At 45.7% G+C, this 13,351-nt stretch overlaps 1 protein-coding gene across 2 annotated transcripts in view; it reads right to left on the minus strand.

Moving 5' to 3' along the window:
• The window catches only part of RPGR (retinitis pigmentosa GTPase regulator), an 86,216-nt gene extending 73,728 nt beyond the window's left edge, over positions 1-12,488 (minus strand). For both annotated transcript variants that reach the window (XM_044283619.1, XM_044283618.1), the window contains exons 1-2: positions 12,353-12,488; positions 3,281-3,406 (exon numbers count right to left, since the gene is read on the minus strand). In XM_044283619.1, the coding sequence (XP_044139554.1) occupies positions 3,281-3,406; positions 12,353-12,386 (160 nt within the window). In that variant the 5' untranslated portion in view covers positions 12,387-12,488. The remainder of the gene's footprint in view (positions 1-3,280; positions 3,407-12,352) is intronic.
• Between the last annotated feature and the right edge of the window lie 863 nt (positions 12,489-13,351).

Below are 13,351 nucleotides of genomic sequence, written 5' to 3' on the forward strand. Positions count from 1 at the left end.
ATTTTTTATTATTATATGGAAAGGGGGGTGATTTAAACTTTTATATTTCTTTAATTTCTTTATATATTTTTGTAAGTTTTTTTTTACTTTTTTGTAATTTTGAAGCTTGTATTTGAGCCTACAAAATCTATTTTGAACAATCATGTATTTTTAAAATGACTTTATTACTGTCTATTGCTCATTTCTTATGTTGGCCTGCCACCTGGTGGCCAAAATAAAAATTGCAGTTTGAATGCTCTCAGCCTTTTCGGCAAGGCTGAGCGCTTTTAAATCAATTACTGGCATCCTCACTAGCTACAGAGGATGCCGGTAACACCCCGGAAGCGCGAGAATCCAGTTTTTTTGCGCATTTAGAAGCAGTGATCTCACTTGATCACGGCATCTGAAGACTTTAATTACAGCAATTGGCATTATTGTAATTAGACGCCGGGCGCCATGTTTGCCTATCACTCCAGCTCTGTACATGTACGGCACTGGTAGCGAAAGGGTTAAAGGGCTTCTCCAGGATTTTAATATTGATGACCTATCCTCAGGATAGGTCATCAATATCAAATCAGTGGGGGTCCGACACCCGGCACCCCTGATCAGCTGTATAAAGGGAAGATGCGTGCAGTTTGCACACGCCATCTCCCCGTCTATCTTCCTACTCACTGCTGCTAAGTATATGGCAAAGCAGCAGCGAGCAGGAAGGAGGACGGCGTGTGCACACTGCGCGCGCCTTCCCTTCGGACAGCTGATCGGCGGGGGTGCCCAGAGAACCCCTTTAAAGCCACCAGCAAATGTGTAAACTACTCCAAGAAGTCTTATCCATGCATGTAGTTCTTTACTGTCATTTTATCCTATAGAATTCCTGCCATGATATTGCTGCTTAAATTATTCATTAAATGGAAATTAGCCTAATGAATAATTATAATTATCCATAAGGCTCTGTTCACGTCTGTGCTGGGGTAGCAAGATGCAGCAAAAGACAGTACAGTGGAGGAAATAATTATTTGACCCCTCACTGATTTTGTAAGTTTGTCCAATGACAAAGAAATGAAAAGTCTCAGAACAGTATCATTTCAATGGTAGGTTTATTGTAACAGTGGCAGATAGCACATCAAAAGGAAAATCGAAAAAATAACTTTAAATAAAAGATAGCAACTGATTTGCATTTCATTGAGTGAAATAAGTATTTGAACCCTCTAACAAAAAAGACTTAATACTTGGTGGAAAAACCCTTGTTTGCAAGCACAGAGGTCAAACGTTTCTTGTAATTGATGACCAAGTTTGCGCACATTTTAGGAGGAATGTTGGTCCACTCCTCTTTGCAGATCATCTCTAAATCCCTAAGGTTTCGAGGCTGTCTCTGTGCAACTCTGAGCTTGAGCTCCCTCCATAGGTTTTCGATTGGATTAAGGTCCGGAGACTGACTAGGCCACTCCATGACCTTAATGTGCTTCTTCTTGAGCCACTCCTTTGTTGCCTTTGCTGTATGTTTTGGGTCATTGTCGTGCTGGAACACCCATCCACGACCCATTTTCAGTTTCCTGGCAGAGGGAAGGAGGTTGTCGCTCAGGATTTCACGATGCATGGCTCCGTCCATTTTCCCGTTTATGCGAATAAGTTGTCCTGTGCCCTTAGCAGAAAAACACCCCCAAAGCAAAATGTTTCCACCCCCATGCTTGACGGTGGGGACGGTGTTTTGGGGGTCATAGGCAGCATTTTTCTTCCTCCAAACACAGCGAGTTGAGTTAATGCCAAAGAGCTCTATTTTGGTCTCATCAGACCACAGCACCTTCTCCCAGTCACTCTCTGAATCATTCAGGTGTTCATTGGCAAACTTCAGACGGGCCTGCACATGTGCCTTCCTGAGCAGGGGGACCTTGCGAGCCCTGCAGGATTTTAATCCATTGCGGTGTAATGTGTTTCCAATGGTTTTCTTGGTGACTGTGGTCCCTGCTAATTTGAGGTCATTAACTAACTCCTCCCGTGTAGTTCTAGGATGCTTTTTCACCTTTCTCAGAACCATTGACACCCCACGAGGTGAGATCTTGCGTGGAGCCCCAGAGCGAGGTCGATTGATGGTCATTTTGTGCTCCTTCCATTTTCGAACAATCGCACCAACAGTTGTCACCTTCTCTCCCAGCTTCTTGCTAATGGTTTTGTAGCCCATTCCAGCCTTGTGCAGGTCTACAATTTTGTCTCTGACATCCTTGGACAGCTCTTTGGTCTTTCCCATGTTGGAGAGTTTGGAGTCTGCTTGATTGATTGATTCTGTGGACAGGTGTCTTTTATACAGGTGACTAGTTAAGACAGGTGTCCTTAATGAGGGTGACTAATTGAGTAGAAGTGTCTAACCACTCTGTGGGAGCCAGAACTCTTAATGGTTGGTAGGGGTTCAAATACTTATTTCACTCAATGAAATGCAAATCAGTTGCTATCTTTTATTTAAAGTTATTTTTTCGATTTTCCTTTTGATGTGCTATCTGCCACTGTTACAATAAACCTACCATTGAAATGATACTGTTCTGAGACTTTTCATTTCTTTGTCATTGGACAAACTTACAAAATCAGTGAGGGGTCAAATAATTATTTCCGCCACTGTATATGTCCTATCTTTTGCAGTGTGGAGGCACAGATTCAGAAGCACATGGAAGTCAATGGGTCCGCACCACAATGCAGGCACGGTGGCACCACAGTCGTGTGAATGGGGGCTAAGACAGTCCTTCAGACCTTCCCGAGTGCATCGTTCTTAGGCCTCAATCACACAACTATTTTTAGTCCACATTTTTGCAGATCGCAAGTGGGCCCATTCATTTCTATGGGGCCTCAAAAACGAAGACTACACACAGATGTCATCCGTTTGCCGTCTGCATCCATGCAGCTGACCTGCAAATTATAAAACATGTCCTAGTCCCGGTTTGTGGACAAGAATAGGCCTTTCGACAATGTAGACCACAAAAAAATTGATATGCAGACAGCCGGTATCCGCTGTTTGAGGGCGGCAATACGGATACAGTTGCATAAGTGGTAGGCAGATCCTGGATAGGTTTGAGCCACGGTCAGTGACACCGCTGAAGCTCCAACTCTCCTGGGTCAATGAAGAACAGTTGGAGACATTTGCCAGTACGCACCTTAGCACTTATTGATTTAGATTTTATTTTTGTTAATATTTTTTGCCCAGCATTCTTAAATATGGGGTAATAGGAAACATCATGAGAGATGCCACCAGGAATGCTTTTGAGGAACTTTCTTCAAGCTGTGAAAAAAATGAAGATTAGAAGACAATTGTACTCACCAGTAACTAAGGCGGTGTGTTCATCTCCACATGATATGTATGTCGGCTTGTCATTTTTCAACCAAAATTTTCTCGGACAATTATCTGCAAACTTGCTTTTTCCAAATGTGAATATAGCTCCTGAATCTACAATAAACAAGAGAAAAGTGATAAAAAAACAACTTGTCGGTGCAGAGGTTGGAGGTCTTCATGTTCTTTCCCTAACACAACTGCAGTCAAAGACCACCGCTAATCCCTGCTGAACAGAAGAAGACTCCTCAAGTACCAAATTCTGGGAAACAGTGGGGTTAATGGGCGTTCCATCACATAATGTGACGACATATAATTCGACCTCTTGGAACCTCGCCGACAGCGAAGGCCAGTTTGCATTGTTCGCCCGCGAACACATGCGGGCTGCCATCTTTTCTCACAAGTCCGGCGAGGCGCACGTAAGTCCTTACCTGTGCGCGAGCCGGTCTGAAATCAAATGCGGTCACCGGGAGCAGGCATCAAATGCGGTCGCCGATCCCAAGAACAAAGGGTTCTTAGGCTATTTTTCTGCAATGAGCACTAAACTAACCTAGTGCTGCAGCCCTCTTATTCTAAGGATCACCACAAGCACCAAGTGATGGCATATCCCACCTATCAACTGGAACCCTCTTTTAAATAGGTTTTCCAGGAACACAAAAATAGATTCCTGCGGAGTCAGAGTGGCTTAAAAGTATAAAAGAAGTGATCCCAACCTCCACCGATCCCCCTGCTGTTCCAAAGCTGCACAGAATCTCATCTTCACATACAGAAAATGCCTCAAAATGCCTGGCTGAGGTGGGTAACAATGACGCTTGTACAAGCATCACAGATACCTGATCAGGTCATTTTACTCCCTATAAAAGCACCAATACACCTTAGCCCCGCCAGCTATGCTGCCTATACCAATAATAAAGCACCGCAGAGCAAGGGTTGGTATGGGTGGGCTGCTAGAGTGAGATCGTGTCCTGCGGCAGGGGGCAGCTGGCGTTAACTGTAAGGCCCCTTGCAGACGAGCGGGTGCGGATTAGGTCCGGATGCGTTGCGAATGCATTCAGTGAAAAATGTGCGATTTCGCAAACAAACTCATTCAGTTTTATATGCGATCGCGTTCAGATGTTCAGTTTTTTTTCCGCGCGGGTGCAATGCGATTTAATGCGTTTTGCACACGTGTGATAAAAAACTGAAGGTATACAAACAACATCTCTTAGCAACCATCCATGAAAAACGCGTCGCATCCGCACTTGCTTGCGGATGCGATTTTCACGCAGCCCCATTTACTTCTATGGGGCCAGTGTTGCGTGAAAAACACTGAATACACAGCATGCTACGATTTTCATGTAACGCACAAGTGATGCGTATAAAACAAACGCACATGTACACAGCCCCATTGAAATGAATGGGTCCGGATTCCGTGCGGGCGCAATGTGTTCGCATCACGCATTGCACCTGCACGGAATACTCGCCTGTGTGAAAGGGTCCTAAGAAGGAGGGGCTGCTGTAGTCAGGAGAGGGAGCAGTGCCCGAAAACAGCAGCAAACATGGCAGCAGCAGAGCTGAAGAGGAGTGGAGTTCCGGAGTGGTGGATAACTACAGCTCGGATATCCAGTTTGACATGGAATACAAGATGAGAGCGCAGCATGTAATGTATCGATGTGTGTAATGTATGCAGTGCAGTGTGAGATCATCATACACTGCGTCACAGACCTCACACACTGCACTATATAAATCACACACTGTGCAACAGACCTCACACACTGCATTCCAGACATCACACACTACACCACACCACACACATGGCACACTGCACCACACACATCACACACTACACCACACACTGCACCAGACATCACACACTGCACCACACACATGGCACACTGCACCACACACATAGCACACTGCAAAGATATTGCACACTGCACCACACACATCGCACACAGCGCCACAGACATCGCACCACAGACATGGCACACTGTACCACAGACATGGCACACTGTACCACACACATCACACACTACACCACACACTGCACCACAGACATCACACACTGCACCACAGACATCGCACACTGCACCACAGACATCGCACACTGCACCACACACATCGCACACTGCACCACACACATCGCACACTGCACCACACACATCGAACACTGCAAAGATATTGCACACTGCACCACACACATCGCCACAGACATCGCACCACAGACATGGCACACTGTACCACAGACATGGCACACTGCACCACAGACATGGCACACTGCACCACAGACATGGCACACTGCACCACAGACATGGCACACTGCACCACACACATGGCACACTGCACCACACACATCGCACCACAAACATGGCACACTGCACCACACACATGGCACACTGCACCACACACACATAGCACACTGCACCACACACATGGCACACTGCACCACAGACATGGCACACTGCACCACAGACATGGCACACTGCACCACAGACATGGCACACTGCACCACAGACATGGCACACTGCACCACACACATGGCACACTGCACCACACACATGGCACACTGCACCACACACATGGCACACTACACCAAAGATATCGCACCACACACATGGCACACTGCACCACACACATGGCACACTGCACCACACACACATAGCACACTGCACCACACACATGGCACACTGCACCAAACATGGCACACTGCACCACACACATGGCACACTGCACCACACACATGGCACACTGCACCACACACATGGCACACTGCACCACACACACATAGCACACTGCACCACACACATGGCACACTGCACCACACACACATAGCACACTGCACCACACACATGGCACACTGCACCACACACATGGCACACTGCACCACACACATGGCACACTGCACCACACACATGGCACACTGCACCACACACATGGCACACTGCACCACACACCACACCACAGAATGGCATCTGTCTGAGGCATCCGTTAATGTATATGTTTTTTTGTGTACATTAAACATATGACAAATGCTTGATGTGACCCCAGCCTAACTGAAAGGGAACAGACCTAAACAGACTCTATTGACTATGATGAAGTCTGTTCAGTTTCTGTTCGAGATCTGTTTTTTTACTAGACATAAAAGTCCTGCCCATAAGGCTTCAGAATCAGAGGACTAGAACGGAGCCTCCAAAACAGATGTGAAGACGTGTCGGCCTACGTATAATGTACCGAATTTGAATTACTGCAACTTTCGTACTCCTCCTTGGCTAAAAATACTCCTCAAAAATGTTAAGAGTAGTATTTTTACTGTTCCGGGAAAACTGTAGTGCGACCCCTGGTGACCACTGCGCGCGGTCACTGTAAGCTTGCGTGGTGAGTATATAGGGTGTATTTAGGCTGTCTGCACACATATCCCTTGTTGCTGTCATGGGTAAAAGGGGCAATTTATCAGGGTTGCAAAAAGGGCTAGCAAACGTGCGTCTAAAACAAGAGTTCGGCGAATCCTACTAGGTATGGGGGCTCCGAAGTAGACGGATGGTCACTGCGCCTCTGCTAACGAAGCTGCTTTGGCAGGATTGGACCTCTGCTGACTGGCAATGGGTTGCCTTCTACGATAAGTCACAGATCTTCTGCTTGATGAAATGGCTGGACGTTGGCGGTTTAAGGGAGAATGCTTCAGATACCTGTGACAACCTACCAGGACCTTATGGAGTCACTCCCAGCCCATCTAGGTGCTGTCCATGCTGCACACGGTGGTTAGTCTGGATCAGTGGCATACTGTCAATATAGACAGACCACACCACACAGCTGCTATGGGGCCTGTGGCACTGGGGGGGCCCGGAGTGCAAGCAAGGCACCATCCACTTTTCTTCTGTTGCGGGCCCTGCTTGCTTCCCCTATGCTCAGTCAGGGCTCCAGAGTAGGGCTCCTATGAGGTTTTTCAGCAATGACTTAGCATTAAGCTCTATAGCCCAGTGGTTAAGGTTCTTGCCTTTAATGTAAATGGTTGTGAGTTCAAATCCCCACAGAAATATTTTAAAAATAGAGTCTAAATAAAACTTAAATACACAGGACTCACTTCATAAAAATTTTTTTTTTCTTTTCATCGCAATATTCTGACCCTCATAACTTTTTTATAGTTATGTCTACAAAGATGTATGGGGGCTAATTTTTTGTGGGATGATCTGTCATTTTTGACAATACTATTTTGGGGTGTGTATGACGATCACTTTTTATTAAATTTTCTTGGGCAATAAAGTGACGAAAAAAACGCGAATCAGCCTGTTTTTAAATATTTTTCTGTTACACCATTCACTATATGGGCTAACTTTTTAAAATATTTAAATAGTATGGGGGAGTTTTCGCATGCGGCGATGCCCATAATGCTGTTTTTTTTTGTTTCTTTTTATTTTGGGGAATGGGGGTGATTTTAATTTTTAAAACTTTTTTTTTACTTTTTGTTAGGTCCCGCAAGTGGACCACAACTTACTATCATCAGATGTAAATTGCTCCATTAGTCTGTATAGAAATCACTATATCACAGTCCAGTGCTGCCACCTAGTGGCCTAAACTGGGATATACTAACAATGAGCCTGGAAGCCTAGTACAGGCTGCGACTCATTTTTAGAACAGGGTGCTTTTCCCAATCTCCACTGGGGGAAAGCGCGCCTGAAGAGGAATCCCACACTTCCGGTTTTTAACACTCTCAGATGCCGTGAGTAAGGGGAACTCATTCCTGTGAGGGGAGGCATGTGGTGTATTCCGGGGCCATAAGGGTGAAGAACTGTTGCATTTTGGGGGCATAATGGGGTTGGATAACCCTTTTAACCATTAAGATACCGGAGGTTTTTTCATTTTTGCATTTTCATTTTTCTTCCCTGTCTTCACTTAACTTAACTTTTTTATTTTTCCGTTCACATATCCATATGAGGCCTTTTTTTTGCGGTGCAAGTTGTACATTATGATGGCATACAATGTAGTGGGAAGCAGGCAAAAAAATTCCAAATGGAGTGGAATAGAAAAAAAAAAATATTCCTCCACCGTTTTACGGGTTTTGTTCATACGGTGTTCCCTTGGCGGCAAAACTGACTTGTGCCCTTCATTTTCTTTGTCAGTAGGAATACAACGGGGCTGTGGAAGGGGAGGAGCCAGGGCAGGTGGCGGGATGGGCCAGGGTGGGTAGTGGGTGGAGTTAGGGGGGCCCAATTCAGAATCTTGCTATGGGGCCCAATGATTTCTATGTACGCCCCTGGTCTGGATATTAGCTGGTGGTCATAGTAATGGGACTCCACTGTGTATAAGGTGTGCCTAGCATTTACAAGGTTGGCGCACACCACATGGCTTCCTGCATTAAGTAATCGGAGCATAAATCCATTCCACTGTATTGTTGATGCGCAACAGGTCAGTGATTTATTCCAGAGGTTTGGTTGTGTAAACCATGTCATTCAGATTACTGTCAACAGTAGCCTGTATTCTGTAGGATCTGAAGGTTAGTTATAGCTCTTTAGGTTTGGACTGCTCCCATGTTTGCTCCCAGGAATCCATCACCAGTAATGTCCATGCTCCCTATTCACTACAGCGGTTCTTCAGGACTAAACATTGATGATCTATCATAGGATCAGTGTTTAATCGGTGGGGATCTGACTTCCAGGACGCTTTCACCAGCATCATGGTGGAGGTTGTCAAGTTAGGACACCCACTGATCAAACATTGATGGTCTATCCAAAGGTGAACACCTTGGTCTAGATTAGAACCTCAAAGCAATGAAACATCATCAATGTGAAGGGTTATGTGATTTTGCTGCCAAAAAGTCATATTCTGAAAAGTTTATAGATGTAATATTACATTTTTTTGCAGGGGAAATGAAACTATAGGCCATGTGCCCCAGCAGCTGATCATCAGGAAGACTCAGAATCTCAAACACTAAGCCCTTTATTCCATACCATTAGGTTACGGTTATGACCAGTGATTCCAGTGAACGCACAATGCCTCAGGCTGCTGAAGCTCTGTGTGCTCGGGTTAGCTGCTGCGTATCAGCGTATGATCACCAGAAGGTCAGCAAAGTTGGGGATAGTTTCCATTGCAGCAACAACTGAATATAAACTACAAGAAGCTAAACCGCAAGAGCTGACAAGAGGTTTATTAGGTAACTGCTTCACACACATTGAGGCCAACGATCCTCCATAACAGAGGATCCGGGAACCCTGCTGTAATGGGTCACTGTGGTTTAGTAAAACGTTTGACATTTCATAGCGACATCAAAACTTTTGAACAGTGAGGGTCTGAGTACTGAGACCCCCACTGATTGCTAGAACGAGGGGAGAGAAGAGCACATATATGGCTCTCCTCCTCGCGAAAGTGCGATAAGCGAGCACTCGTTCTAGTGATCAGCTGGGATCTCAACAGAATGCTCCCCTTCCAAATCAAACATTTGCTATATCTCTTTGACATATCCAAGGTACTACCAAACCTCAGTGACCCTTTAAAGAGGTTTTCTGGGACATGCCTATTTTAAAAGCTAGTAATAACCAGAAAATACACAGAACTTTGTAATATACAAACCATTAAAAAGGAAATCTCTAGAGATGAGCGAAGCAACTTCTGATGCTACATCTGAAGTCGCTTCGCTAAAAAATGTGTTATAATACTGTACGAGGATGCATCTCTGTACAGTATTAGAATGTATGGGCACCGATGAGCCGAAGTAAGTTATTCACGAAGTCGCGCGATACTTAGTTAATTGATATTACAGTAAAAAAAAAATAAAAAATTGGAACCGAACTCAGCTTCAGTCCCAAGGCACCACTCGGAACCAAAGCCGAGTTTGGTTCCAAGTTTTGAAGAGGTTTTTCACTGTAATAATCAATTACCAAAATTATTCAACAAAGTCTCACGCGACTTCGTGAATAACTGACTTCAGCTCATCGGAGCCCATACATTCTAATACTGTACGGAGACGGATCTCTGTACAGTATTATAACAATTTTTTTTAGCGAAGCGTCTTCGGATGTAGCATCAGAAGTCGCTTCTCTCATCTCAATCTCATCACAGTCATTGCTTGTGTATTGCCAAGATGCACAATACGAAGATTCACAACCAATCCAGAGCAGAGCGCTCAGAACAGGGGCTTCTGCTCTTTCGGGTATTTTTTTTCAGCAAAGGTTTATTTCCCCATTAAAGGCTATGGACACATTTTATTTTCACGGCAATCTATTTAGGGCTAAAATATTTTTTTGTTACTTATTAAAATTTGCAAAAGCTATTCCTCTATAGCTGTCACTTTCCGCCTATCTGCAGACCACTTCTTCCTCCTTCTCAGTGAATCTGCTCTGACGGCTTGCTCTGTAGGCCTTATCTCTGAACTGCTGACAGCTCTTAAACACTCATTTCGCTCTAATAAGTGCATGTGTACAGGAAAGCACAGATAATGGCTATAGATGCGCCTTCAGAGCAGCTCTCTGACGGATTCACTGTTAAGCAGAAAAAGATGCAGTGAAAGTGAAAGCTGTAGAGGAGAAACTGTTGAAGATGTTTAATAAAGACCAACTGGAAAATATTAATTTCAGCCCAACATGAGTTAAATGTAATTATATAAATGTCCCCCTAAAGGTGTATATGGCCTTTAAACTGCATCTGTCAGCAGATTTGTACCTATGACACTGGCTGACCTGTTACATGTGCACTGCAGCTGCAGACATCTGTGTTGGTCCCATGGTCATATGTGTCCACATTGCTGAGAAAAATGATGCTTTAATATATGCAAATTAGCCTCTAAGAGCAATGGGGGCGTTACCATTACACCTAGAGGTTCAGCTTTTTCTGCAACTGCCCCACCCTCTTCACTTTGACAGGGCCAGATGTGATGACGTTTACACTGCGTGGGCCTGTCAAGGTGCAGAGAGAGCAGAGCCTCTAGGTGCAATGGTAACGCCCCCTTTGCTCCTAAAAGCTCATTTGCATATATTAAAACATCACTTTTCTCAGTAATGCGGGCACATATGACCATGGGACCAACACAGATGCCTTGTAACAGGTCAGCCAATTTCATAGGTACAAATCTGCTAAAAGATGCCCTTTAACACATCAGCACGGTAGAGCCAGCAGATGGCGGTTTAGCACTATACACATTTCTTTGTGGCGTCAATAAAGCCCAAACAGAACCAAACAACACGGGTCAATTACAGATAGGCATTAATGATCTAATGATACTATGACTGGATCACAGGGAGACAAAGAGGAGATGTAGAAGTTTAGCACAACAAGTCCCATCCAGTAAAGAGATGACACATACCACTAGGATATGCCATCACTTCATGACCACTGGTGATCCGACTTCTGTGACCCAGCCACCCGCTGTATAGAGGGGACTTAGAAAGAGGTGCAAGGCTAAATCAGCTCAGCAGTCCCTGCATTCGCTGGATCAGTGGGATCCCAGAAGATGATCCATACCAACTGTAAAGGGATCCTAGTAATATATCACCTTTAAGTTGTTTTCTGACAAATCAAGAGATCACAGTGAGGACTGGATAAGGGACTTATCGCCAACTTCAAAGGCTGTCACCTAATAGTGATCACAGCAGCCACTACAAGAGACCTACCAATCGCAGCAGCCACTACAAGAGACCTACCGATCGCAGCAGCCACTACAAGAGACCTACCGATCGCAGCAGCCACTACAAGAGACCTACCGATCGCAGCAGCCACTACAAGAGACCTACCGATCGCAGCAGCCACTACAAGAGACCTACCGATCGCAGCAGCCACTACAAGAGACCTACCGATCGCAGCAGCCACTACAAGAGACCTACCGATCACAGCAGCCACTACAAGAGACCTACCGATCGCAGCAGTCACTACAAGAGACCTACCAATCACAGCAGCCACTACAAGAGACCTATAGATCTCACTAGCTATAAGAGAGCTCCAAAAACAGCAGTCACTACAAGACACCTAGCAATCACAGCAGTGGCACAAAAGACCCACCGATCGCATATACATAACATTTGATCGTGCACATGACAGGTGTGGATCAGTGCAGGATTAGGGGCTGTCATTCATGTATATGGGGCTGGTAGCACGTACCGGGCACTGGCTTCTCCTCCTCTTCGGCAGCCATGCCCTAGATAAGATACCAATGATGGTGGATGGGCAGCTGTCACCCGGGTCGTCACATACAGAAATCCCCCACTACAAGCTGCTTCTCTACCTGGTATCTGTGACCGGAAGTAAACAAACTGCTGGTCTATAGCAACGGAGACGTGAGCCGCTAGCGTCACCTGCGGCCCGACATCGCCACCTTGTGGACGGAGGATTGCACATCAGTGAGGAGGCAAGGCTCGTTCTAAACACATTGGTATGGGGAGCAGCGCGTGGTTACATCTCTTCCCATAAGTTCCGTTCCCTGGATATACCCAGGGACAGGACTGTGACTTCATATGCGCTCACCCGTTCAGTGGGAGGCTGTGATGCAACGTGGTCCTGCATGTTCTGCTGGAAGTATTGCCCTATTAACCCATTGCTGTGCCCCACACACATTATATGTGCCCCTCACAGGCTGACTCAGTAGTGCCCTCCTCACAATTTTACTTCCTTTTAGTGACCGCCTTGCAATAATGTTACCCCTTTAATGCCCCTTACAATAGTGTTGGCCCCTAGTGCAACCTTACAAGTGTTGCCCCCTTAGAGCCACCTTTACAATAGTGTTGCCCCCTTAGTGCCCCCCTTACAGTAGTGTTGCCCCCTTAGTGTCCCAACAATAGTGCTGCCCTGTAGTTTTAATAAAATAAAAAAGTAACACTCACCTATCCCAGTCCCCAAGATGATTGCAGCACACCTTCCCCCTATCCTGTGTTCTCCCCCTGCTCAGCTCAGCAGGCACCATGGTGTTACTGCATTGCACCTGCCCAGGGGCGTAGCTATAGGGGGTGCAGAGGTAGCAGTCACTATCAGACCCAGAATACTGAGGTGGCCCAAAGACCCTTGTGCTACATAGGAAGACACTGGTATTATAGAAAGCGCATGCTGGTCAAGTTACACCTCTGGCTGGAGGGAAGGGGGTTAGGTCAAGAATTTGGCTTGGGT

This window comes from Bufo gargarizans, chromosome 3 (assembly GCF_014858855.1).
Source record: "Bufo gargarizans isolate SCDJY-AF-19 chromosome 3, ASM1485885v1, whole genome shotgun sequence".
Classification (NCBI taxonomy): domain Eukaryota; kingdom Metazoa; phylum Chordata; class Amphibia; order Anura; family Bufonidae; genus Bufo; species Bufo gargarizans.